Source organism: Ostrea edulis, chromosome 3 (genome assembly GCF_947568905.1).
Source record: "Ostrea edulis chromosome 3, xbOstEdul1.1, whole genome shotgun sequence".
Taxonomy (NCBI): domain Eukaryota; kingdom Metazoa; phylum Mollusca; class Bivalvia; order Ostreida; family Ostreidae; genus Ostrea; species Ostrea edulis.
In genome coordinates this window covers 485,651-513,626 of record NC_079166.1, presented here as the reverse complement: position 1 = coordinate 513,626, position 27,976 = coordinate 485,651, and the positions used below count along the sequence as shown (strand labels likewise).

At 35.7% G+C, this 27,976-nt stretch overlaps 1 protein-coding gene, 3 long non-coding RNA genes and 2 other non-coding genes across 7 annotated transcripts in view; 5 read left to right on the top strand and 1 right to left on the bottom strand.

Moving 5' to 3' along the window:
* The window catches only part of LOC125673423 (uncharacterized), a 40,168-nt gene extending 39,849 nt beyond the window's left edge, over positions 1 to 319 (top strand). Inside the window, exon 4 of the long non-coding RNA XR_007369534.2 lies at positions 161 to 319. This is a non-coding gene — a long non-coding RNA (uncharacterized LOC125673423). The remainder of the gene's footprint in view (positions 1 to 160) is intronic.
* Positions 320 to 1,863: 1,544 nt separating this feature from the next.
* On the top strand, positions 1,864 to 27,348 carry LOC125673394 (uncharacterized). 2 transcript variants are annotated; one of them, XM_056159677.1, is made up of 16 exons: positions 1,864 to 2,334; positions 12,863 to 13,033; positions 15,800 to 15,966; positions 16,602 to 16,631; positions 16,755 to 16,898; positions 17,368 to 17,530; positions 17,642 to 17,717; positions 18,649 to 18,731; positions 19,079 to 19,177; positions 21,023 to 21,213; positions 22,487 to 22,673; positions 23,458 to 23,571; positions 24,513 to 24,635; positions 25,261 to 25,445; positions 25,761 to 25,862; positions 26,205 to 27,348. In XM_056159677.1, exons 1-16 carry the CDS (start codon positions 2,077 to 2,079, stop codon positions 26,617 to 26,619), a joined length of 2,508 nt encoding a protein of 835 aa, XP_056015652.1. In that variant the 5' UTR covers positions 1,864 to 2,076; the 3' UTR covers positions 26,620 to 27,348. The 2 variants fall into 2 exon arrangements, with proteins under 2 accessions (XP_056015652.1, XP_056015653.1); XM_056159678.1 differs by lacking the exon at positions 16,602 to 16,631.
* Positions 8,377 to 10,492, bottom strand: LOC125673411 (uncharacterized). The gene is made up of 4 exons (XR_007369518.2): positions 10,340 to 10,492; positions 9,512 to 9,673; positions 9,194 to 9,288; positions 8,377 to 8,449 (listed from the first exon to the last, which is right to left on the bottom strand). It is a non-coding gene; the product is annotated as an uncharacterized LOC125673411 (long non-coding RNA).
* On the top strand, positions 11,075 to 11,588 carry LOC130053081 (uncharacterized). Its single transcript, XR_008801543.1, has 2 exons — positions 11,075 to 11,424; positions 11,551 to 11,588. It is a non-coding gene; the product is annotated as an uncharacterized LOC130053081 (long non-coding RNA).
* Positions 19,711 to 19,785, top strand: Trnay-aua (transfer RNA tyrosine (anticodon AUA)). Its single transcript has one exon. It is a non-coding gene; the product is annotated as a tRNA-Tyr (tRNA).
* Positions 22,753 to 22,828, top strand: Trnap-ugg (transfer RNA proline (anticodon UGG)). The gene is given in 2 exon segments: positions 22,753 to 22,789; positions 22,793 to 22,828. It is a non-coding gene; the product is annotated as a tRNA-Pro (tRNA).
* Positions 27,349 to 27,976: the final 628 nt, after the last annotated feature.

Below are 27,976 nucleotides of genomic sequence, written 5' to 3'. Positions count from 1 at the left end.
TTCATAATAATATATTTATTCCGTTAAAATTTATAATAGCAAAAATCATTCATTCGCATTTGCAGAATAAATGCTATATTTAAGTACGTAGAATACATGCTAATTCGTTCCGCGGAGCGAATAACATGATGATGCCGAAAATAACCATTCTATGTTTCAGTGGATGGTGTAAGACAAAATTTGATGCCTTTAGTAACCGGCACCGTCATCCTGGATAAACTTTACTAATTTGAGCTCTATAATACAGATGCACACACTTTTAAGAATATCAAAGTTGACAAAATATTGCATAACGTACGTTATACCTATATATGTACAGGTGTCAGTGGCGTGGCTACATTGTAGCGCTGTAAGCGCGTGCTTACAAATATTTTCGTTAAATTTTTAAATATTACATATTACGAAAAATGTCCTCAGCTTATGGGGGCTGCCGCCCCCAAGACCCCCTGCTTACAAATATTTCAAATCTAACTACGCCACTGGTTATTTTCACATTTCATTTGTGATATGTTTCCTTGCTTTTTTAGTACATGAAAGATTTAGGGTGATTTTGAGTTTTCTTAATGAACAACTGCTGATTGTTTTATTTTCTGTTTCATTGATATCTGGAGAAGGAAACTGTTATATATTGTATTGTCCTAACTCTTAAGTTTATTTTTCAATAATATGTACATGTACTCGCATGAATCAGCTGATTGAATTATACGGGAATGACTGATCTGTGACTTTAAATATTCTAAATGAATCCCTGGGAGAGAAATGAACATATACATGTATATAATATAGAATCCTTCGCTGTTAAAACAATATTTCAAAATCTTATATGTTATTTTTCACTGTTTAATTTTTCAAGTTTTTAATAAATTTATTTACGGTTGTTGTTGTTTGGTTTTTTTTTTGTTTTTTTTTTTTTGTTTGTTTGGGTTTTTTTTTTTTTTTTTTTTTTTTTTTTTGGTACAATTTGCACTTCACGAACAAATAGTATTGAAAGAAATAGAATTTCAAAAAGAGGTCGGGGTATATGCATAATTTCTCATGCAGTGGTAAGTGAACGACCCTGGTATTTCCACGGGAGTACTAACTTCATATAAGTACTATACAGTAATTATATTTAAATGTATCGATATTACCAAGCTGAACAATTAAAAACAAACAAATGAATACTTTAAATGAATTAATGAAATTAATTCATATTGCAGTCTGATTACCCCCCCCCCTCCCCCCCCCCCCCCCCCCCCCCCGACGAGTGTAAGGAGAAGGGGGGGGGGGGTAATCAGATTGTTTACAAAAGTCATTATATATATACATATAATCCAGAGAAAGACAAAAAATAAACTCGTCACCGTTCTTTGCACCGAATAGTTAGTGAGTATGGAGCTATGTCCTGGTAGCTAGGGTATTCTGGGGGGTGGGAGTGAATTAACCTAACAAAGGGTAGAACATATTTTACGACTAAATCTACTGTAGGTGTGATTTTTTTAAAAAAATCCAATTAGACACATAATTAATTATCCGATACAGCATATATACACCCTATACTGTGGACTGTAACGGTGGACTTTATGAAAATTGTAACTGTAAAAATCACCAACCAAAGGAGACATTAACTTTTTCATTGTTTATATCACTCGCTAGTAACTTCAAACTCAATGCTACGCGTAGTAACTTAGTTGAAAGTGTTCACGCCTATGTAACTTTGTGAATTATGATACATCGTGTTTCCTGAAAGGTTCTTCACAATTTTTGCCGCTCCCTACCCCTAAACCATCCGTTTAATGTAATTCCTGATCGACACAAATCAATATCAGTAATTATCGATACGGCCAGCTAACGAACTGCCAGTTCTGCCAAATGGTTTAAAAGTAACACTTATAATGCGGCGCGTCGCCAAGTAGGTTAGAGCTGTTGAGATCAGACGGATTCTTTTCACAATTTACGTGCGCTGTGTTATAATAGACGATAAGTTGATAAATTTTTGTTTTGTTCTTGAATGCTTATACTAATTATAAAGAAAACCTGCCGAAATCTCGGACAGTGTCCTTGTGAAGAGAAAATAAAGGGGAGATATTACAAATTATGACAAGCGTGGATACTAGGAAAATCCCGGAGTTGAATATCCCTATACCAGTTTTCGACGATGCGGATGCTAAACCCATCCTTTTTCCTAGATATAGGAAAAAGCGGGCCGTTGAGGAGGCCCGGGGGTCAGATGACCGGACCCTCTTAGCGAGCTGGCGCGGTCACGGGGGTCGACAACCTACCTACAGTAGCGTGGAGTTTGATAGACAACTGGACAAAATTTCTCTCTGGATAGAAAGTTGGGACCATACACAGGTAAATTTAAATTCTTCGATACGCATATAAATCATATTCATAAAAAAGAAGAAATGATTTCAAACTAAATAAACAATTGTGATGAAATATGTAGGTATAGAGAATGAGATTAGGGAAAACCTGTCCTTAAAATGTTTCCCATAACTTTATCAACTTCTACAGGAAATTAGTTTCATTTTTCTTAATTAGGTCGATTCTTCATCGAGTGGGAATCACGTAAATACAATGCGTATAATTCACCTCCTTACACTAGATTTTATCAGAGTGTATTTTTCATTTTTTTTTTTTTTTTTCATTATTTAAAAAATAATTTTAAGAGTATACGTACACAGGAATTCCACACAAATCCTTTAAAACAACGTAGCTTTACACCCAGTTGTGAAATCAATAAAATGACATAAGTGAAGACGTTTTAGAATTATTTTAATCAGATGAACCATTAAATAGAAAGTTTGTGGCCATATTAAAACCAATATTGTTCTTGTCACATACACCCGTCACACCGATACAGGGCTGATTAAGTTCCAATTGAAAAACATTTTTAAAAGTCTTAATGCTTGATGAGAGATTAAGCTTCGACGGATAACAAAAGATTTAAATGTAAGAATTAAGGCTTATTTTATTGAACTGAACAATAGCAATGGCTTTTGATCTCTCTCTTATCACTTTTTTAAGACGTTTGCCAGAACAGTTTTAGGTGTGAGATATCGTTTGTCCTTTGGAGAGAGAGAGAGAGAGAGAGAGAGAGAGAGAGAGAGAGAGAGAGAGACGAAGCAGCCATAATATATATGTGTGTGTGTGTGTGTGATCTTCTATGGTGTGTGGTTGGATACGATTATTATCCAACGAGTTAATTGTGAGTTTTCTATCCCCTCGCCAAGACTTTAAGGCCCGGGGATAGAAAACATAAAACTCGTTGGATAATAATCATATCCAATCACAAACCAGGAGATATCCTTTTTATCATATAGTATTTTATCCTAACAGACTATTGAATTTGGCATTTCAAAAATTATCTTAACTAATTCCTTCACATATAAATTCATTGTTTTCCAATTTTGAAGAATTTAACAACACCTGTGCCACTTCCATTAATTTTCAAAATTGATTTTTGGGAATTCTGTAATCTCGGCTGAGATTCGGCTTGGCTGAATAAGGCGTCAGTCCAAATATTCAACCGAGCCAAGGCGTCAGTCCAAATATTCAGCCGAGCCGAATCTCAACCGAGATTAAGAATTCTGTAACCCTGGTTCATTTGATATGGACAGTACGTAACGCGGCGTAGGAATACATACTGTGGATTATACGAAAAATATCGTATGCGGTCTACATGCATGTCTCTTAATGGATAAAGACGCTGAACACTGCACCGAAATAATATCGGGGCTTTCCCGGTGCCCCACCCCCCCCCTCTCTCTCTCATTTACGACATACTAGGGTGGAGTTTTAGTATCGAGCGTGTTGATTATTTTCTTCACTGTATACAGACAGACATATACCCAAAACAAGCATTTCCCCCATGCAACATATGTTATTTTGAAGTTATGATTTTGGTAATAATGATTACAACACATCTCCCATTTCATTTTCATAAATAATTAAAACGATTAATATCCAAATGCACTTGGGTTTATCGGAAAATAAAACGTATTGTTAGGAATTCAGAAATTGCCGCAATTTACACGTCAGCAGTTGATTAGTGGGACAATCGTGTTAGTTATTGACAGGGATAAAGATGATTGTGTTTTAATGTACCAAGTTATATTTTTTCAATATAGATGGTTATCTCTTGAGGAGAAACTTGACCTAAATTACTTTAAATAGTAGTATATTCTAAGCTCAAAATTTTGTTTACGCACGAGTATCTGATCATTTAACTATTTGAAAGTAGCTTGCGACGCTTTTATTACACATTAATTGGGGAAGAATTAAACTTTTATTAGTCCATCTTTAGGATCATGAAAACTCAAATTTTGAATGCTTGCACTCAATTTTAAATGTCTGATCTCTTCCGTTTGATAAAACAGCATGGTTTGAAATTTTTTGCTGATCAAAACTAATGTCTTACGGGATCAAAATCTTGAAGTGTTGGATTTTTAATTTCAATATATAAATTATTTAAAATGACTGATGGCTGACACATTTATTAAATTCCCCATGTAATGATTTCACTACCTAACATGTAAACCTCGACTGCTAAGGGACACAACCAAGATATCAAGGACAGCCTCTACCTTTACAAAGCGACGTTGAGCTGATTTAAAGTCTTTGAATACGTTAAAACTCTTCACTCCTAAAGTTCTATCTAATGTGAAAATAACTTTAGTGTTTTACCTCAGAGATTTTTTAGAAGAATGCTGGTAAAATTATATATTTTTTTTAACTGCAAAACTACTAGGTGGTGAAATAGGCAGGTGCCCCACTGAGTGAAAATATCCCACTGAGTGAAGATGCTTGAAATATTCAAACTTTTAAATGGTGGATCCAGGGGAGCGTCAAGACTTGTAACTGTTTCATATATGTTGTTTTTGTATTCTTTAGTCTTGAGTATATTCAGCATGGGCTGATGTTAGTTACAGGAATTTGTAAGTTTCAGATCAACAGTTTAGCAGGCATTGGATCAGAAGTTCTCAATATTATATTTTACTCTCAGAAAGCCCTTCATCGATCGGAAAAACCTCTCAAATTGGCTAACAATGACAAGTTACTCAATGGCAGATTTGTGATTTATTTAAACAAGTAGTAAACTAACACAATATCAGTGATAACCATTGATTAGTAAGCGAGGTGCCTTGATCTCAAGTAGGACTGTGGATGTATGATTTGTCTGCCATTACCTCTGTCAATATTTCATTCAACAGCAGAGATTTTTAACTGAGTAAATACAAAATTGATCTTTTTACAACTGTATTTTTGCCCTGAAAAAAAAAAAAAAAAAAAAAAACCTCTTTGATTGAATAATTTTTATCTAATGTTAAGAGGGTCATACATGTACATTTTATGCTCCCATAAAAAGCAATGAAAGAAACCGCATGTTAACAAATTTGGAAATTTCTTGCAAAAATGTTTTTGTTTCAATACGGACTAAAATTCTAGGAGGATGGAAATTCAGCATAAGGACATTATAGATAATCCGACTTGGAAATAATCTGTTTGGACATTTATTGTTATAACATAGATCAGGTGTGCAGATAGACTGAATATCCTACTTCTATCTGTATAAAGAAAATATGTCATAATTCACATAGTAGACAGACTGAATATCCTACTTCTATCTGCATAAAGAAAATATGTCATAATTCACATAGTAGATAGACTGAATATCCTACTTCTATCTGCATAAAGAAAATATGTCATAATTCACATAGTAGATAGACTGAATATCCTACTTCTATCTGCATAAAGAAAATATGTCATAATTCACATAGTACATAGACTGAATATCTTACTTCTATCTGCATAAAGAAAATATGTCATAATTCACATAGTAGATAGACTGAATATCTTACTTCTATCTGCATAAAGAAAATATGTCATAATTCACATAGTAGATAGACTGAATATCCTACTTCTATCTGCATAAAGAAAATATGTCATAATTCACATAGTAGATAGACTGAATATCCTACTTCTATCTGCATAAAGAAAATATGTCATAATTCACATAGTAGATAGACTGAATATCCTACTTCTATCTGCATAAGAAAAATATGTCATAATTCACATAGTAGTGTGGAAGCGTTGTAAATATCCTACAATAACCCTAAAATTCATATATCTGAAAGTATTGTAAATCTAGATTTCTAACAACTTTCTATGGCAATGACTATAAATCAGAGATGCTGTTTCCATGGAAACAAAAGTTACATAACAGGACTGAACCCCTGTGGTATAAATGTGTGATGTCATGCCAATGATTTTGTTTTGTTTTCCTAAAAAAAATCCTCGAGATTTTGTCACACTGTCTACCATACATTGATGTAATAAATGGGAATATATCTACCATACATTGATGTAATAAATGGGAATATATCTACCATACATTGATGTAATAAATGGGAATATATCTACCATACATTGATGTAATAAATGTGAATATATCTACATTTGCAGCGTGGAAGTTAAATTCATATCCTCACTCTCAATCCTCTGATTTGAACATATTTTATTGTATAAATATACACAGGGATTGGTTACAAGTTCTAGCAACTTATATATCCTCAATCCTTTCCATGCCGTCTGGTGATTAAGATGACTGCAAAAGATCTCCACTTGATTCTGTATGCAGCTACACGAGGAGCAATCGTAACTACTATACTCGGCTATTTCCATAACTGCATGCATCCACAGTCAGACCTCTGATGTTCAGGTCTAATAAGGATGGTTAGCCTCAGGGTATCCTTTGGTCAGCTCTGTTCCTGTTCCCCTGGGGTGTCCTCAAAGAGCATGAACCCTGGTCAGCAGGTTGTTGGGCATGCGCAGAACATGACCAAGTCACCACCATCATCTTGTTCGGGTGGCCTGCGTATGGCATATGTTTTATTTAGCAGTTCTTGTTAGAGATGGTATCCAGCAAGAAGATCTTAAAAATATATACGCCTTAGAGAATTAATTGGTTTGGAAGATTTCAACTCGTCTTTTAATGGCTAAAGAGGTCTTCTAGCACTCTGATCCACGCAGGAGGATATTGCTATTGGATGTTAAGTCTTGTGGATTTCCATAGAAACTTCAACATCGCAAAAACTTGGTTTGCCCTTTTGATGCTGGTGTTGATTTCCTTGTCGCAGTCAACCGTTGTGTGTTGATTTCCTTGTCGCAGTCACCCGTTGCGGTGTCTTTGTCTCAGTCACCCGTTGCGGTGTCTTTGTCGCAGTCACCTGTTGCGGTGTCTGTCGCAGTCACCCGTTGCGGTGTCTTTGTCGCAGTCACTCGTTGCGGTGCCTTTGTCGCAGTCACTCGTTGCGGTGTCTTTGTCGCAGTCACCCGTTGCGGTGTCTTTCCCTTACAGAAAAAAGGTACATTTTAGGTACCTTTGTTGGGTACACTTTTGGGTACATTTTGGATACATTACAGGTACAATTTGGGTACACTTTGGGTACTTAACGGGTACACTTTAGGTACACCTAAAAGTACCCGGAGTGTACCCAAAAGGTACCTGGAATGTACCTAAAGTGTACCTAAAAGTATACCCTTTTTGGAACCGGACTTTGAAAATATTTCTAACTGCAGACGGGTACATTTTCGGGTACATTGTTCTTTCCCATGCAACTGTCTAAGTTAAAATTTTCCGGGGTATATTTTGGGTACAATATTTTTGGGTACACATTTTGGGTACGCTTCGGGTACACTAAAAAGTACCCGGAAAGTACCCAAAAGATACCCAGAATGTACCTAAAGGGTACCTAAAAGTCTACCCTTTTTGGAACCGGACTTTAAAAATATTTTTAGCTGGAGGCGGGTACTTTTTCGGGTACATTTTCTTTCCCGTACAACTTTTTAAGGTTTTAATTTTTGGGGTACCTTTTAGGTACAATTTTGTCAACATTGTTGTTCCCATTTTGGGGTACTTTTTGGGTACATTTCTTTGATACATTTTCAGGGTACATTATGGGTACATTGTTGATACAACCCAGGTACCATTTCAGAAACTTTTCTGGTACATTTTAGGTACAATTCTGCTACTAATATAGGTACTATTTAGGTACATTATTGGTAAAATCCGGTTACCAATTTAGACAGTTTTTAGGTACAAACTGGGTACATTTTAGGTACATTATAGGTACTTTACGGGTACAATTTTAGGTACAAACCCGGTGCCATTTTAGGTACGTTTTGGGTACATTCCGGGTACAGCATAAGTATCATTTTAAGTACACTCTGGGTGCCATTTTAGGCCCTTTTCGGGTACCATTTATGGCATTTTCCAGACTTTGCTTGCCTCTCCTAAAGTATGCTTGACTAACACTTCAAATGTACTGGAGTTCTGCTAGTTTTCATGAATATTACCAACCATGTGTCCTGAAAAAATGAAGAATCTTAATATATGAGAAATTGCATTTAATTCATACTATAAAAAATTATGACAAAGCTTCTCTTCTTCGTAATCCTATTTCTCCTGCAAAAAAAAAACAAAAAAAACCCCATTTAATGAAATATAATAAAACCAAATCACAATACGAATGTAGTTTACTGCACTTTTCTTTGTCTTTAATTCAGTTGACTTGACGCTTTAAATTATCTTTATTTTACACCCGTTTCGTCTCTTTTAACTTTCTAAATTAAATATACTTATATATTATATTTCTTGGATATTGTTCCTTTATTATTAATTCGATTAAAATCTAACAAATACATGTAAATAAGTGCATAAATGAAAGAAATTTAAAAAAAAACATTTTCATCATAAATGATTAACACATGCAATACAATACCAAGATTGCAATGAAAATATTTTAACTTATCTAACTTTGCATTAAATGGTTGTGCTAGATAATCATTCTTAACAGCAACATCTTTTCATAGTCTGAACAGCAACAAGACATGAATGTGAACCATGGATGCCCCTAAACTTAACGGTTTTCAAGACAAGTAGGTCAAAATTCATGTCAAGGTCAGAAGATTAAATTTGGTACCATCAGAAAGCCTTAGTAGGTCAAAAGGTCATTAATGAGGTACTTATATGTACAGTTTGTATATATATATTAAAAAATATTTTCTTGTCACAAAGAATAAAAATGGCAAACATAAAATCCCTACCCATTTTAGTTGAAAAGTTATAACTAAGTTAAAGTTATATCAATATGCCACTTATATTTTATTACAGATCATAGGATACAAAATATTTTAACAGCAATATTACCTGTGCATTTTAAAAAGTTTCACAAAAATGTGCTGTTGATTCTCTGGATAAGTTTTTGCTCACTTTCCTTTGGGAGAACATTGATGACGTACATTCTAAAAAAAATAATAATGCAATTATTTTGTGGGCATGTTATATATCTATTTAAAATTAATAGAAACAGTTTGTATGATCTGTTCAAATTAAATCAGTGATTTGAAACTGATAGTGGAATTAGTCATCCCAATTTGACTTGCTGTCAGACAAATTTAAGACATATCAGGGTCATGGACTTCCCATCCACTATACATATAGGCCTAGTAGTCTCATTGGACTTACCTAAAACGTGCATGAACTGAAGTGTCATTCAGAGTAAACTCATTTTGGAACTATATAAACATTGATCCAGGTCTGCATAGTGTAATTCTCAGAATGGCATATTAAAACCAGTCTGGTCAGTGGTCACACCATATAAATTCTGTATCTATCATGAATTATATTCTGAAAGAGAAATGAAATTGTAAATAATCAAAGGATACCAAAGACCTTCCAATAACCAAATTACAGGACAATAAATAAATATTTCTAATCACTGGTCACTTGTGCTATCAAATTAAATTTTTACTTGTCAATTGATAACTCTTACTGTTCCTTCGGACCAATCTGATTAAAACCAGCTCCTCGATCCGCTCCTCGTATTGCGACAACATAAAAATAAAGGAGCGGATCGAGCTGATTTTAACATAATGCCGACGTTACTTAAGTTATTTCAGTTTGACCTGCTTTGTACATAATAAGAGTGGTTAAACTATGAGGTGTTACAAATGAAATAGCATTGCTGTGTCTAGCGAGTATATATCTAGTTGATGCAAATCGCGGGTTATCAAGTGCCGGGTAGAAAATGAAAATCGTCTTAAGTGTCCGACAATAGACGCATTTAGACTAGTTAGCCAATTCCATTGTCCTACTTTACAAAAGACACATGAGTTACATAATTCAAGATACCTCTGATTGTTACCCTTGCTTTCTCTATATGTTATGTGCAGTGAAGATCATCAGACACAAATGTGAAAGGGATAAGAATCGGAGGAATTTCGGATTATCAGTGATCATGACTGGCATGAAGTCAAAGAATCTACAAAATACACTAGTGTGTAAATCACTTACTTAATGGTTGGGAGTCTCTTCAGGATAACACCACAAAATCCCTCGGGTCCCTGTTGAAGGCTATTCTTTGTCTGTTCATAAAGTTTACGGTATGTCACAACATCATAAACATGGCGTCTGCATGCTTACTAAGCGCGGGAACTCGGAGTGCACTCCCGATGCTTTTTATCAGGAACCCGATCTCAATTTACGGTTGTTAGAGCCAAGTACTGTGAAGATCCGCTCTGAATTGATTGGTTAATTAATTAATAAGTTAACTAGTTTATAAAAATAATATGATGATCTTCAATAATTTCCTTCTGCAGGGACATCTTTTGACATACAGTGTATATCAATATTAAAAAAAACAACACCCCCCCCCCCAAATAAATAAAAAAAAATAAAAAATCATATACAGATAGATCTATATATGTATGTATTATGATATATACAGATTGTTTACCACACAAACACATATATATAATTTTTTCTTATGAAATTGCTGCAGACTAACAATCATGTAGCATTATCAAGTTCAAAAGAGTATCTTACTACTAGGTCTCTACAATTATTTATTTTTGATTGTTATGTTTTTAAAAATGGAAAATAGCTTTCCATTTAGAGGTTTAGGGATGGATCCCTTCATGTAATCCTTCAGATTTTCTTTAATACTATAGCTACCTTAATGGCAGAACAAAAAAAAACCTTTTTATAGATAAATTAAAATTCATTAACATCAACAGGATTTGCACTATTTCATATATATATATATATTTTTTTTTTAAATAAAAAATGTCTAAAACATACATACATCAATAAAAAAAAAAACATGCCAGATTGAAGTTGGGTACATAATGCTGGTACAATTGACTATAAAAGCTTTCTTATTTCAAAATCAGTTGTGAAATTGTTTAATGTTTATTTTCATATTATTTGTATCTGTTGTGAAATTACAAGGTTTATTTAAATGGGTACATTTCGGGTACATTTTCAATAGTCACATTTAAAGTTGGTACATTACGGGTACAATTTAACTTTTTAATTTACCCAGGGTACATATCTGGTAAACATTTCAACATTAATATTTTTTGTTGGGTACATTTCGGGTACATTTCAACTTAGTAACTTTAAAGTGGGTACATATCGAATACATTTTAACTTCTTTAATTGATACCCTGGGTACAATTCGGGTACATTTGAACATTTATATTTTTCTGTTGGGTACATTTCAGGTACATTTTAACTTTTCAATTTTTAATCTGGGTACATTTTGGGTACTTTTTACAATAGTCGGGTACGTTCCGGGTACTGTCGAAAAATGGCTAAGTTTTTTGCGGGTACTTTTTGGGTACCTTTTTCAGGGAAAAAGTTGCTTCGGGTACCTTACAGATACATTTTAGGTACCTTTCGGGTACATCTCATTTCTGTAAGGGTTTGTCACAGTCACCCATTGTGGTGTCTTTTTCTCTGAGTCACCTGTTGTGGTGTCTTTGCTTCCTCATGGAATGTGAACTCTGTGGCTTGCTGTAACTGGATTGTTGTTGAAAGTGGTGTTCACTCATAAGACCTGTGTTGTTTTGATGTTGATCTTCAATTGGTTGTGAGACTGAGATGCCTCGTCTTCTGCTGGATATCTTGGTGTCTGCTAGATAGGCGGCCAAGTGAATCAGCATAATCCAGGTCCTCTAGGATTGAGGTCGGTATCCTCTGCAGTCCCTGTTTTCTACATTATGTGACATTTCTGACGACCCAGTCGAATGCCAGGGAGAAGAGCACAGAGGATAGAATACATCCTTGCTGTACTCCTGTATTCACTGCAAAAGGCTCTGTGAGCTGGTTGTTATGCATCATCTGGCACATCAAAGTTCTCATGGAGGGACTGGATGATATGAACCAGTTTCTGTGGGATGCTGTAGTGACACAGGATCTTCCATAGAGACTCGCAGTGTAAGCTGTCAAAAGCCTTCTCAAAATCAGCAAATACGGCATAGAATGTGCTGTTTCACTTGTATGACTGCTACAAGATCTGTCTTAAAGTACAAAGTCACAGTTCATAACCTGTGTTTTCAAAATATGGAATTATTTGTTAATAGATGTAGGAGGCTAGTCAGACAGTCTGTGGATACTGAAAACCCTGGCTACTTGTATTGCAGAGTCATTTGGCTGCATTTATCTCGGCTGAGATTTGGCTTGGCTGAATATTTGGACTGATGGCGCCTTTACCAAGCCGAATCTCAGCCAAGATTAAGACTGCATGAGTCTCAAATGATTTTTAAGTTTGAACTAAAAAAAACCCTTCTTTATATCATATTTTTCATTATCTGGAAATTGAAGGAAAAAGGGGCAAATTTAAAAACATCATATAAAATCTAATTTTATGATTATGCTACCCCCCCCCCCCTCCCCCAAAAAAGAAAAACTCCAGTAATCATACACTAAAGAGTTTTTTCCCTCTTTAGATTTCATTAATATTTTTGTTATTTGTTTTTTTCCCATTTGTCAGAGTTATAGCCCTTTTCAGATTTCTTTAATTGTTTTTTCTAGAGATGCCACCTGTTGGAGTGGATTTTGCGGCGGAGCAACCACACCCAGTTCCAGTTCCTGTACACCGTAATGCAGCCTTATCTCCACCGTGACTTCATGTACACCGCTCAAAGCATGTACCCCTCCATGGAGTTCAAACCCTTCAGCACATACACCAGCAGAGAGGTCCAGGTATTCCATCAAAATGTTTGTGTGTGGGGGGAGGGGGGGGGATGTAGTGAGACAAAAAACAACAAACAAACAAAATACAAAAGAAAGCAAACAAACAACCAAAAAATTCAAAACGTTGCAAAAAAAATATAACCAAAAATAAGTAAGATGATAGAAAACAAATAATAAAAAGAAAAATGACACCCCCCCCCCCAAAAAAAACCCCCCAAAAAACAAACCCATCTAAATATCAGAGTAACTAAATCCTAAATGAGTAAGAGACATCACTAAGCCATATAAAGAACTTGCTGTAGAGACTTATTGACCGTCTGCTGCCGGTGTAACGTCTGCTGCCGGTGTATTATATCTTTTATTAAGATATGTTATGAATTCATTCTACACAAAAGAGACTTTTTCATGAGAATTCATTTCAAGTTATTCGCTACACTGATTTTTGAAATATTCATTAATGTTACTGCATAATGGTATATCATACAACTTCACAAAATCAATCATATTCAATATATCTTTTATTAAGATATGTTATGAATTCATTCTACACAAAAGAGACTTTTCCATGAGAATTCATTTCAAGTTATTTGCTACACTGATTTTTGAAATATTCATTAATGTTACTGCATAATGGTATATCATACAACTTCACAAAATCAATCATATTCAATATATCTTTTATTAAGATATGTTATGAATTCATTCTACACAAAAGAGACTTTTCTATGAGAATTCATTTCAAGTTATTTGCTACACTGATTTTTGAAATATTCATTAATGTTACTGCATAATGGTATATCATACAACTTCACAAAATCAATCATATTCAATAGATGTCTGGGAGATCTTTATAATGAACGTTAGGTACTGGTTGATATAGTTTTGCTGTGGTTGTGATTTTTAAAGAATTGATTAGTATATCTGATATTGATTGGTAAATAAGAACTGATTCTAAAGTAAATGCAAAATAAAATTTCAATATGTTAAAACAGAGAGAAAGAGATGAGAGAGGAAGATGGATGGAGAAAGTAAGGGAGAGGTGAGAGACTGGCAGATAGAGAGAGAGAGAGAGACAGAGAGAGAGAGAGACAGAGAGAGATAGGCAGAGAGATATTAAGAGACAGAGAGAGATAGACAGAGAAAAATAGAGAGACAGGCAGAGAGAGAGAGAGAAACTGGCAGATAGAGAGAAAGAGAGAGATAAAGAGACAGAGAGAGATAGACAGAGAGAAAGAGAGAGAGAGAGAGAGAGAGAGAGAGAGAGAGAGAGAGAGAGAGAGAGAGGCAGATAAAGAGAGAAAGAGAGAGAGATAGAGACAGAAAAATAGACAGAGAAATAGAGAGAGAAAGAGACAGGCACACACACACAGAGAGAGATTGGCAGAAACAGAGAGGGAAAGAGAGAGAGAGAGAAAGAAGAGAGAGAGAGAGAGAGAGAGAGAGAGAGAGAGAGAGAGAGAGAGAGAGAGAGAGAGAGACTGGCAGAGACAAAATAAAGAGACAGAGGGAGATAGAGAGAGATGGGTAGAGAGATATAAAGAGACAGAGATTATAAGATAGAGAGAAATAGAGAGACAAAGAGAGAGAGAGAGAAAGAGAGAGAGAGAGAGAGAGAGAGAGAGAGTGAGAGAGAGATAAAGAGACAGAGAGATAAACAGAGAGAAATAGAGAGAGAGAATCAGACACACACACACACACACACACACAGAGAGAGAGAGAGAGAGAGAGAGAGAGAGAGAATCAGATACAGAGAGGGTGAGAGACAGACAGAATCAGATACAGAGAGGGTGAGAGACAGACAGAATCAGATACAGAGAGAGAGAGAGAGAGAGAGAGAGAGAGAGAGAGAGAGAGAGAGACTGGGAGATATATTCAGGGAAAGGAGAAACTTCAACTTCCTGGGAGAATGTTAGAAAGAGAGAAAGAAAGAAAGAGAACAGAGAGATGAATAAAGGCAAAGTGTATTTTGAAACAAAAACAAGATTATGGTTAATTTTGCTACATTATCTCCACTGGTCATAAAATAGGGTCATTCAATTTATCAAGTTATTAGTGATAAGAAATATGTTTGTTTTTAATTTCCAGGTAATCTTATCCCAAATCCAGAGACACATTAATTGTTTTCTCTTGTACTGAGTCTCCAACAAGTCTATTGAAATCTCTTTTATTCATGGATATTAAAATCAAGCCACTTAAAAAAAAATTCTCTTGAGCTTTTGAGTATGTGATCTTCATATAATGGATGAAAATTGCATGTTCATGATGTTTGTTTTTATTTCATATAAAGTTTGAAGGAGTTTAATTGTTTAAAATTATTTTCGATATTGATAATGGAATGACACATCTGCTGATAGCTTTATAAGTCTACATATTTGTTATTTCTGTAATCCCTTAATAATACTCTTTTATTTTAGAACAGTAGAATTCTTTATGAGGGGAAACCCTTGCTTTTCATTTTGAAATTTCACTTCAATGACATGTGCAGTGTCAGTTAAATGCTTAGTGATCGAATTGAATTGTTATCAAATTTTGTATCCAAATACATCAATGTACACTGAAAAATCAATTAAAAATTTTATACAATGCTGCAGAAAAATATAAAAGATTAATGAAGGACTCTGGTGTTGAATTAAAGGTTCAATGTGCTTCCACATTGTTTGATATCCAACAAACGAAAGACAAGATAAAATTAGCAGGTGGACTTAAAAATTAAATCAAATGATTGAGAATTAAATATCGACAAATTATTCTGGCCATATTTTTCACATATTTCAGCAAAAATTGATACTTCACCGACAAGACAACTTTTATCGTGTAAAGTCCGGTTACTTCCGCTCAGATGATGATGTCAAAAAACAAGCGAAAGAGACATCTACAGTGAGATTTCCAGAAATTCCCATCGAGAAAGATACGAAACTACAGAAAGTTTACACTGAATACAGGTAAGGGGATCCATCAGGGGAGGTAATTCTGTAATCCTGGTACACATTGATCGCATATCCTATACAAGACATTTCCAGGTCACAACCTCTCTCCCTTCCACATGAAAATATGAAAAATCATTTTTTTAAAAACCTTTATATATCTTAGTGACATTTATCTAATAATTTATCAGTACTTTGTGCTCAGTCATATAATTTTAACTTATCAACTTCGAATACTGTAAAATCATTAATTTTCATAGGGGTTAATTTTTATTGGGTGAGTTATTTTCATACAGATCGGAGGGTGGGGTGCATGGTTTTCTTGTATGCATGGTACACCCACGAAATTCTCCAGGAGAAACAAATCAAAGACAGATCTTCAACATGAAATCAAGCTTCAATGAACATGTAATGAACATGTTCATTTTCCTCACACCACTAAAATTTAACCCCCCTCTCCTGAATATTAAATGATTTCTATGTTATGTTGGACAGTCAGTACCACACATCATTTTGTGTCACTTATTTGTTATAACATATATCATTTTGTGTCACTTATTTGTTATAACATATATCATTTTGTGTCGCCTCGAGCTCATTTTGTTGCATATAACCATCATTATTTAACACGGTCTCCTTTCTAACAATTTCAGTAAAACGAAACATGATGTAGTAAGATCTAGGTATGTGTTGCTTCCATTTGATTAAATATTGTTGGATTTGATGGAATTTCATTTTTTTAAAAATTAAAATTTGTCTGATTGACGGTCCTAATGACTCTGCTTTCTTTATCCCGCCATCTACAGCTCACTCCTAGGGTCAAGGTCAAAGACTCCCCTCCCCAACATAAAACAACCAGGGAGACCAGAAAGGACTGGCAAAAAAGCAAATCAGCATCCCCTACTCACCCACCACCCAGAGAAACTCCATTCTAGTCACGCAGTGCTCAGGTGAGTCCATTCTAGTCACGCAGTGCTCAGGTGAGTCCGTTCTAGTCACGCAGTGCTCAGGTGAGTCCATTCTAGTCACGAAGTGCTCAGGTGAGTCCATTCTAGTCACGCAGTGCTCATGTGAGTCCATTCTAGTCACGCAGTGCTCAGGTGAGTCACTTAAGATAAAACTCAGAATGCAGCTGCAGGATTTTATGACTCTAAGATTCTGTGTACTAAACATTGTACTGTTTGATTTTCATCGCGGATATGAAGAACAAGTACAGTGTATTTATTTAAGTTTTCAAAATTAGAATTTAAAAAAATGGAAATGAACGACACTAAATTCTCTTAGTTGAGAATCAAATTAAACTTAACTTTATATACACACCACCAGACTTGGTTTACTTTATAATGCCTAGTTTTTCCCCCCATAATGAATGCAATATTATCATATTGTAACCACATTGTGAATTGAATTTTCATTCAGGTTCCTAGAAATGCCTGTCAAACGCCACATTCAGAATGAGAGCAACCCCCAGAGCCTCAGTAATTCCACGCAGAGCCTCACTTTCATCGACAAATCAGAAGTGCCGACTGTCAAGCAGGTCTCACTCAGTATTCTTCCTGAAAAATGTGCCAAAAATTTACATGTAAGACATATATTACTACTTTATCATAAATTATATTTGTTTGAAAAACTGATTTTAATGAATTTGAAATGAGACAGTGAATTTAATGATAGAAAACTTTCTTATTCACAGGCTGGGGACGAGAGACCATCCGACTTGGATGACAATGCCCGGACTGTTATTAACTGGTACATGAATGACTGGTCAGGTAATTATTGGCTTCTGAATAAAGGAATGAATTTATTAATTGGATGGAGGTAAAGAGATGGAAAACTGAATCATTGCACGTACAATGTAGCACAAGATGAACAGTTTTCCTTTTTTCCCCCCATGGTACATGTATATACCTCCATCCAACAAAAAAATAATAAATTTATTCCTTATCATTTAAATGCTAATTAAAAACTTTAAAATAAACATGATTTGTTTTCAAATTCATCCAACATATCAATGCACGAAATAAGGTCTAAATCATGCAAGTTTTCTTTGATGAGGAAATCAAACAATATTTTAGGCCATGCAATCGAAATCGCAGTAATTTTATCAAGACTATGAATATTAAATGATTGACTGGTCAGGTAAATTATTGGCTTCAGAATGAATGGTCAGGTGATTTTTAGTAATTCTAACATTTTTAAATTCGGGATGTTTATAGCTACAGATAGTTTTGGAAGAGCGCAGTTTGATATCAGACTTTCAATGTGTGTACATTCATTGACTTTAAACACTTGAATGTTAAGTATTACTTGAAAACATTTATTGCCCAATACGATATTTAATTTGATAGGTGGAATTATGTTACACTTTGAAAATTCAGAATTTGTAAAGTACATCCTGGTAACCAGAACTACTCTAGATTGCTCTCGTAATCCTCTCTTTTCCAATCATAAACACCATAGGGTTATCACCCAAAACGTTTCCTACCCCTGCCCCACAATAAATCACTTTTGAATTCGTTTTGTGTAACTCTTCGTCTTTTCAATGAGTTCATGTAATTCCTTTATCGGGGAGTTATGTTTACTTATGATAAATCATACAAACTTTTGTTGATATGGAATCAAACAGTATCGAATAGTTTCTGACAAGATGACGCTTATTTTTCCATTTTGATAATTTAATGATATTTGTTCTTTTTACAGATGTGAAAAGAAACGAATTTCTGCACAAGGTTATCCTGAAATTGGACGCCAGACAGCAGTATTTCATATCTAGTTTTCTATCAGTATGTACAGGTCACCCAGGTTTATTGTTCTAACCCTGTTTGGGGGATCTGCATTGAATGAGCAAGGCGTTTAAAGAATTAATTGCCAGTATGAATTTGGCCTTGCTGATTAAAATACAATTAGTCATTTGTCAGATTCCAAATTTTAAAATAAATGTTCCCAACAGTGTCAACAACCAAATCGGGAGATTTTAAATAAATTTTACTGCATGTAGTATTGTTGGCTAATTTATAACACAGTAAGACCAAGCAGTTTTACAAATATGATTTATCTCTGCCAAAGTTTACAAGTGACTTAAAGTAAATACGCACAATGTTCCTAAGAGTGCACTAATCTCATTTTGCAGGTGCGACAACATCGTGATTTTTTGGCCCTGTTACCAGAGAAAGTGGCCCTAAAGATTCTCAAATACCTCACTCCATTTGAAATACTCATATGCTCAAGTGTAAGTGATGTATATTAACAGAAATACTCTCGTGATGTTGTGTAAATCTTGTATATTATCAGAAATACTCTCCGAGTCTCGTGATGTTGTGTAAATCTTGTATATTAACAGAAATACTCTCCGAGTCTCGTGATGTTGTGTAAATCTTGTATATTAACAGAAATACTCGTGTGCTACTGTGTCAGTGTTGTATATATAACAGAAATATGTGCATCCTCCCGTGTAAATAGATACTTTACATACTTTAAAATCTTGCCAAAAGAGTGTAGCGGTCAGCCGGTTTCGATCTCCGGTGGCCAGATAGCTCAGTTGGTAGAGCACCTGACTAGAGATTCAGGGGGCCCGGGTTTGAATCCCGGTCTGGTCCGTTGCATTTTCTCCCTTCCTGTTACATTTGGTGCTGTAGACCAGCCCCTGGAACTGACAGGTGAAAATGCCTGCCAGGGGATATAAAGATTCTGGGTTGATGTCTTCAGGTGTGAAGATATTTAAGGAGGGAGGAATGTAGCAGTCGGTCGGGTTCGATTGCCGGTGGCCAGATAGCTCAGTTGGTAGAGCACCTGACTATAGAGATTAAGGGGGCCCGGGTTCGAATCCCAGTCTGGTCCGTTGCATTTTTTCCCTTCCTGTTACATGAGAATACATATGTTTTTGACAAAAAATGAATCAAAAATTTGTCACATGAGAGCTGTTAGTAAAAAGGTTGTGTTTATTATTATCCCTAAAGGAAACTACAGGTGTACATCAGTGAACAAGCACAATCTGATGAAATTATTAATTTTTTTTTTTTATATTTCAAGCAGGACTTGTTTAAATTATGAGACAAATAATAATTTCCTAGGGGAGATTACTTGTATTTAAAAATTAAGATGACTTGCGTTAGATTGTAGTATACTTGACATTTTCTATCTAGTGGAATGAGTTTAACTACATGTATTATATATGTCCTAGTATATATAGATTTACATGCAATCAATTTATCTGAAATGTGAAAAATAAGACCCAGTATCATGTACCATATGCTTTAAGAGAAGCTGAAAAATTATAGCACGTCTTTCTAAGAATAAATTATGGCAACAATCGCCACATGTGCAGGTAATCATTCAAAAGTCACTGATTTTAAAGTAGAGTCATATTTCTTGAAGTTACATTCTCGGCACCAATAAGAATGAAGTGTAGTGAACAGTATAAGAGGGAACTTTTACTGCCTCGCTAGAGAGCTAGCTTTTCTTGTGATGTGGTAGAGTATCTCTTTTGATCACGCAAGTTAAGCAACGGCGAGTGTGATCAGCACTTGGCTGGGTGACCGCTACACGTTACAAATTGGTGGCAGGGTAGTGACTCGATCTGGTGTTCGGTGGGAGGCCTGCTTCAGGTAGGGTCTCTTCGGAGCTCTGGGTATGGACGTGGATTCATCCGGGGACGACAGTTGTCGTCAGGAACAGTGGATGCTGTTACCGAGCAGGTGCCAAACACTCAGAGAAAACTCACACTAAGCTTCGGGACGAAGCTTCCCCGAGTGGGGGAAGTGTAGCGGACAGTATAAGAGGGAACTTATACTGCCTCGCTAGAGAGCTAGCTTTTCTGGTGATGTGGTAGAGTCTCTCTCTTGATCACGCAAGTTAAACAATGGTGAGCATGATCAGTACTTGGCTGGGTGACCGCTACACATTACAGAAGTATTGTAGGTAATTTTCTGCTACAGGTCAGTAAGATTTGGTACGCTTTAGCCAATAAAAATGAATTAAGTATTGTAGGTGATTTTCTGCTATACAGTGCTGCTAGATTTGGTATGCTTTAGCCAATAAAAATGAATTAAGTATTGTAGGTGATTTTCCATTACAGGTCAGTAAAATTTGGTATGCTCTTGCCAATAAGAATGAAGTATGGAAGGACAAGTGTGGGGATATTGAGATTAAGGTTCCGGTTCCCACCAGTCCAAACTGGAAAACGGTGTACCGGGATAACGTCTACTTAGCAAAGAACTGGGAGAGTGGGGCGTGCCGTGTCCTTGACCTTAAGGGTCACAGTGATCAGTGAGTTATATACATGTGTAATGAGCCAGGATTGGGTCATCTTCACAAGTCAAAGGTTACTGAGTACGAGGTAACGAATCAATAACCTTTGATTTATGAAGATGGGATTGGGTAGATTGGCCTGGGAACTCAATTGGTAGGGGCTCTTGCAAATGTAAACAAAAGCTCCCGGGTTTGAGTCCTGCAGTCTGCATGGCCAACCCTTTTCACTATCTGTTGCACATTAGCAAATTCCGTAAATTGTAACTTTTCTTGTCCACACTTGTGCATGAAAGCTTAAAAGTCTTAATACTGCTGTAATGTTAACTAGCTGAAATTCCATCTCATATTCTTAATTTCTATAAGAAGTATCTTTAATATACATACTTAAGAAATAAATTTTGTTTTTGAGAATGATGAGGGTGTGACTGGCATCCCTTACCAAAATGTAAGGTTTGCTGCAAATTTGCTGCAAGTTTGCAGCAAAGAAATCGGTGTGCCAGAGCTGTTTGCCAGAAGTGTGCAGCTAATGCCGCTAGTGGCATACAGTGTGCCACTAGCAGCACACAGTGTGCCACTATAGTGACACAGTGTGCCAGAAGTGCACCACAACTTTTCCTTTGGTGTTCAGAATCGAGGCTTCACACTGGTGTGAAGTGTCGCAGTTCATACCCTCATGAATTTCAAAATTGAAATATTTTTTTTGATTTACATTTTAATACTTTCATTTCTGTTGGAATTCCCAGCCGTTAAACTAGACGAACTATATCTACCAAGATTCATGCATGCATTGTTTTCAACTGAACTGCATTCATGAGGAAATGGTTATTTCAATTTGTGAAGATTGATGTCAAACTTTAAGGCAAAAACATTGCAAAGATAAATATAATTTGATAAATATGTAGTGTTGATCGACATAGTGAAACCATACAGGGCATGTTCATACAACAAAACTTTTTCTGAGCTTAAAAGTTGAATGAATACATGTATAGCTTTGCCTCACAAATCATTACTCTGTCACAAAAAAAAATCAGGAAAAGCAATTTGCATTTTCAACTGACTGGTTGTTATGTTTATAGGGTGGAGGAGATCATTTTTGATGACTGGTTGTTATGTTTATAGGGTGGAGGAGATCATTTTTGATGACTGGTTGTTATGTTTATAGGGTGGAGGAGATCATTTTTGATGACTGGTTGTTATGTTTATAGGGTGGAGGAGATCATTTTTGATGACTGGTTGTTATGTTTATAGGGTGGAGGAGATCATTTTTGATGACTGGTTGTTATGTTTATAGGGTGGAGGAGATCATTTTTGATGGTAGAATCTTGGCCAGTGGGGCCCAGGATAAGTTGATCAAGCTGTGGGACATGAAGACTGGCAAACTCATTCAGACCCTTAAAGGACACGATAGAGGTGTGTGGTGTCTCAACTTCTTCACCAAGGCCCTGCTGGTCAGTGGCTCATATGATGGAACCATCAAGGTGAGTTATATCTATTGGTTTCATGTTGCGTTAAGCTTAATTTCTAATGTAGCAGTCTGACGGGTTCGATTGTCGCAGTGGCCAGATAGCTCAGTTTGTAGAGCACCTGACTTGGGAGATTCAGGCGGCCCGGGTTCGAATCCCGGTCTGGACCATTGTATTTTCTCCCTTCCTGTTACATTTGGAGGAACCGTGATTTTTAATCTCGTGGAATTCAAGTTTTGTTCAGTAATGTAAAGTATTGAATCCTAGGTATGGCTGCATGATCATTAAGAGTGATCCTGAGTACATCCCAAATACTTCAAAACCACAACACAGGGATTAATTAATTTAGCTCTTCGTGCGCATGGAGATTGTTTACCTTGTAGAATTTATATTCAATTTTATGAGAGGCAAGAAAAAAATGATAATAATGCCATACTTTACTAGATTTTAAGATGATCTAGCTGCAGATTGATTTTTTTTTATTGTTTTGGGAGAGGGAGGCTCTAGAAAATGTTAGATAAAAAATCAGGGAATAAGTTTTAGTATTGTAGCTGAGAAGATGATCCTACTTTTAAAAGTGTGCCTGAGTCATCATCATCTTCATTCAACATATATTACATAAACATGTGGTCCTATGACTTTGTGAGGCATATTACATAAACATGTGGTCCTATGACTTTGTGAGGCATATTACATAAACATGTGGTCCTATGACTTTGTGAGGCATATTACATAAACATGTGGTCCGTTTACTTTGATAGGCGTATGACATAAACATGTGGTCCGTTTACTTTAATAGGTGTGGAATATGAAGACAGGGTCCTGCTGTAGAACCCTGATTGCCCACGAAGGTCCAGTTTGGGCCATGGTCCGACACGAGAATGTGCTGGTGTCCACTTCCCAGGACAGAACGGTGTGTGTGAATATTACATTGAATTCTTTTTGTTATGTGACATTAAGATGCACTTCATTTATCATGACATTGCACTCTCTTCAATATGACATCGAGGTGTACACTATGACATTGAGATGTACACTATGACATTGAGGTGTACATTATGACATTGAGGTGACATTATGACATTGAGGTGTACATTATGACATTGAGTGGTACATTATGACATTGAGGTGTACATTATGACATTGAGTGGTACATTATGACATTGAGGTGTACATTATGACATTGAGGTGTACATTATGACATTGAGGTGTACATTATGACACTGAGGTGTACATTATGTATGGCATTGAGGTGTACATTATGACATTGAGTGGTACATTATGACATTGAGGTGTACAATATGACATTGAGGTGTACATGTATATGACATTGAGGTGTACATTATGACATTGAGATGTACATTATGACATTGAGGTGTACATCATGCCATTGAGGTATACATCATGACATTGAGATGTACATTGTGACTTTGAGGAGTACATTATGATATTGAGGTGTACATGTGTATGACATTGAGGTGTACATTATGACATTGAGGTGTGCATTATCATGACATTGATGTGTGCATTATCATGACATTGAGCAGTACATTATGACATTGAGGTGTACATTATGACATTGAGGTGTACAATATGACATTGAGGTGTACATGGATATGACATTGAGGTGTACATTATGACATTGAGGTGTACATGTATATGATATTGAGGTGTGCATTATCATGACATTGAGCGGTACATTATGACATTGAGTGGTACATTATGACATTGAGGTGTACATTATCATGACATTGAGCGGTACATCACTCCTTTTGTAATGAAATTTATCACTGCTTGTTCTCTTCATCTTTTTTATAAAAGTATTCCATACTTCATGGGAACACTTTTTTGCAGGCCAAAGTCTGGGATATATCCCGATGTCTTCTGCTGACCACTCTGATTGGACACAATGCAGCCATCTTTGCTGTTGACATGTCGGAGGACGGTTCTCTAGTCATCACAGGATCAGCTGATAGGGTGGGGAATAAAACTGTACAGTTAGCTTACTGTGTGTATACATGTACTAATGAAATTTACAATGATGGAGATCCACTGTCAATTTAACAGTCCCATGGGGAACCGGGTTAGAATAGGTCCTCAGTACCCCTTGCTTGCCGTAAAAGGTGACTAAATGAGGCGGTCTTCGGATGTGACTAAAAATCGAGGCTCCATGTCACAGTATGTGTGGCATTATAAAGATCCCTCCCTGCTCAAAGGCCATAAGCGCCGAGCATAGGCCTAAATTTTGCAGCCCTTCACCGGCAATGGGGATGACCACATGTAATGAAATGAGTAAAATATTTTCAAAAGGAATGTAACAATATCTACAATCAATCAATTTAACAGAAAATTAATGAATCAGATGTAGAGTTGTTCCAGTTATAGACAGTGGGGATCTGGAATGACTTAATTAGCATTATTCAAGTTTTAGACATTCTGAATCTGGAAGAGAGATTTAGAATTATATCTATAAATATGATTCAGATTCAATGATTTAGAACTTTTCCTATTGTTGGCAACCCGCATTCAATGATTTATATAATAGAATTTTTTCTGTTATATACGGTTTAGATTCAGTGATTTAGAATTATTTCTGTTGTAGACGGTTCGGATCTGGGACAGAGAGACGGGCGTGAAGAGACAGACAATATGGGCTAGCCCCTCCACCTCCATCATGGCCGTCAGTTACAGTAAAGGACTAATTGCCTGTAGTTACGGGGAGACAATCTGTCTCTATAACACAGATAGGTGTAAGCTCATCAGGACATTTGAAGGGCATATGAAGAGGTAATCTCTTTTACAATGCTAAATCCTTGGGAATATCCTATACAGTTTATAAGTCCTGACACATTTGTCTGTAATATGTTATACAGGATGTGAATGTGTCCAACACCCAACAAAATTACTGCATTTTGAAATAATAGTGAAACAGTCTTATGGAAGAATTTAAAATCCTATATTTACAGGATAGAAACAGATTTTGAAATCCTATATTTACAGGATAGAAACAGATTTTAAAATCCTATATTTACAGGATAGAAACAGATTTCAAAATCCTATATTTACAGGATAGAAACAGATTTTAAAATCCTATCTTTACAGGATAGAAACAGTGAGATTAAAAGTCACCGACAAGGAGAAAATGTTAGGAACAATTGTCAGTTCCGGCAAAGATGGTTTAGTCAAGTATTGGGATCTCCAAAGGTTAGAGTTATGTCCCTTACAATCTCCATATTACTACTGTAACAGGAAGTACTGTGGAATCTTTTGATCTCATGGTGGTTCAATTTTCGTGGATTTCATAGCTAGTTACTCTTATTCCATGAATTTGTCAAAGCACACTGAAATACACCATTTATTCACTGCTTAATTGTACGGAACCCATATCCACGAAATTACACTGCATGTGAACTATTGACAATCCATGAAAATTAGGCCCTACGATTTCAAATGATTCCACCATTGCATGCCTTCATTCTGATACACGTTCATGATTTACTATTATCATTATCAATAATACACCCAGTACTTCATTTTTTTTTCCAGGAAAGAGAGTATTCAAACCAAAGGACAGAGAGGCAATGTCAAATGCATCTACTTTGATGACCTTAGGATTGCCAGTGGAAATGGAAACAGGATCCGAATTTTTGATTTTAATTTCTTTGACAAATCTCTCATTCCAAAAGAGGAAGTTCCTCAAGAAGGAAGAAAGATGTCAAGTGTCGCAGCGGGAATAATTGTTCAGGACTTAAATGCTGTAAATCCAGAATTAAATGCTGTAACTTCACAAGTCAGAGATGGGGCTATCTCAGGGAAAGTATCCCCTCATCCAGGAGAGGTGTACTCTAACAAGGCCTCCCGTCAGAGCAGGAGAAGTGAAAAAGAGGATACAAAAGAAACAATTACGACTCCCCCGGCAATAAAAGACGAAAATAAAATGTCTATCTCTTTAAACATTTGAGAGAGACAAAAGACTAGAAATAGATACCTGTCTATTTCTCTTACAACACCGTGACAAAAGCCTACAAATCAAATCCATAAATCATACTAAACAAATTTAAGGCTAATGGAATAAATAATCCTTTGACTCTCAGACACACTTTTCTAAATTTAATGCCACAGGCAGTATTTTGTTGTTTTTATTAATTTCTGGTTATTTTTATTGTGAATGCCAAGGTGCCCAACCGTTACTGCTGTGAAGTTGGAGTGCCTAATTTGCCACCATGTCCGGGTACCAACAGATTTATTTATTTTCTTAGCCTTAATGTTTCATATTTTTTGTGTATGTCACTAAATTGACATCATTGTTTGAAAATTGTGTTCATTTTGTTTTATTTACACACTAAATGGTGGCTTGTGGAACTTCAGTTGTTGACACTGCCATGGGAACCCAATGTGCACCTTGTTTTAAAATTAGTGCTGTGTTCATATTTATATACATATCTTATTATAGACATCAAAGCTGACTGTGATATTGTTTTAAACAACAGGTACATGTGATTTATTGGTAGCTTCATAATTCAAAGTTGCTGCTATATTGTTTCTTCCATTGAGAGATTTCTGCAGGAGACTGGATCGATATACCCCGTGTAAATGTGTTTTTGGCTAGTCTTGTTGGAGTTCATTTAGTTTCTCAAGGACCTTATTATGATTACTGTCTTTACTGTGATGAAATAAATTAAGAATTGTTTTATATGAGTTCTCATTTCTGGACACAATGAAACTAGTGCTAATTGTAATGAGGACTGTTACAGTTGTTATCGAACACCCCCCCCCCCCCCCCCCCCCAACATCTCCCAAGCATTTTTTTTTTTTGATTGAGCAAGCCTAATTGAATCGTTCAGTAAGCACATATATTATATTTACAAAACAGTATGAAATGTAATCTTATTTCCTTCATTTGTTAGACATGTGCAGGTATTATCCAATCAAAATTAATCAAACAGGCATGTCAGCCTGACCAGGTCTGTATGTTTAAAGTCTTAATATAAAACAGTATGATTTTAAAACCAATTCATTGAAAAAAATTAAAGTTATAGATGTTTAAGTATAATCCAATCAAAATCAAGTGCACTTTCACGTGTGTCAATACAGTGATTTTGACTGCCATTCAGTTAGATCTCTCGGTATATACCTATAAACTTTCAGATCATTTCATATTGAATCTAATGGTACGTTTACAAGAAATTTCAAATTTTTAAACAACAAAAAAATTATGGTCCTTCGAAAAATTGCACCTTCAAAAGACAATGTACAATTTGTATTTTACCAGTCAATAGATTCTAAACTATGCTGTGAATATAATCTTATTCCTTTAG

Excerpts from the sequence above, each read along its gene's own strand:
- LOC125673394 (XM_056159677.1), top strand. The coding sequence starts at position 2,077 with ATGACAAGCGTGGATACTAGGAAAATCCCGGAGTTGAATATCCCTATA. Across the intron at positions 19,178-21,022 it reads AAATACTCATATGCTCAAGT|GTCAGTAAAATTTGGTATGC; the intron begins GTAAGTGATGTA and ends TTTCCATTACAG. Across the intron at positions 25,446-25,760 it reads TTTGAAGGGCATATGAAGAG|GATAGAAACAGTGAGATTAA; the intron begins GTAATCTCTTTT and ends CTATCTTTACAG.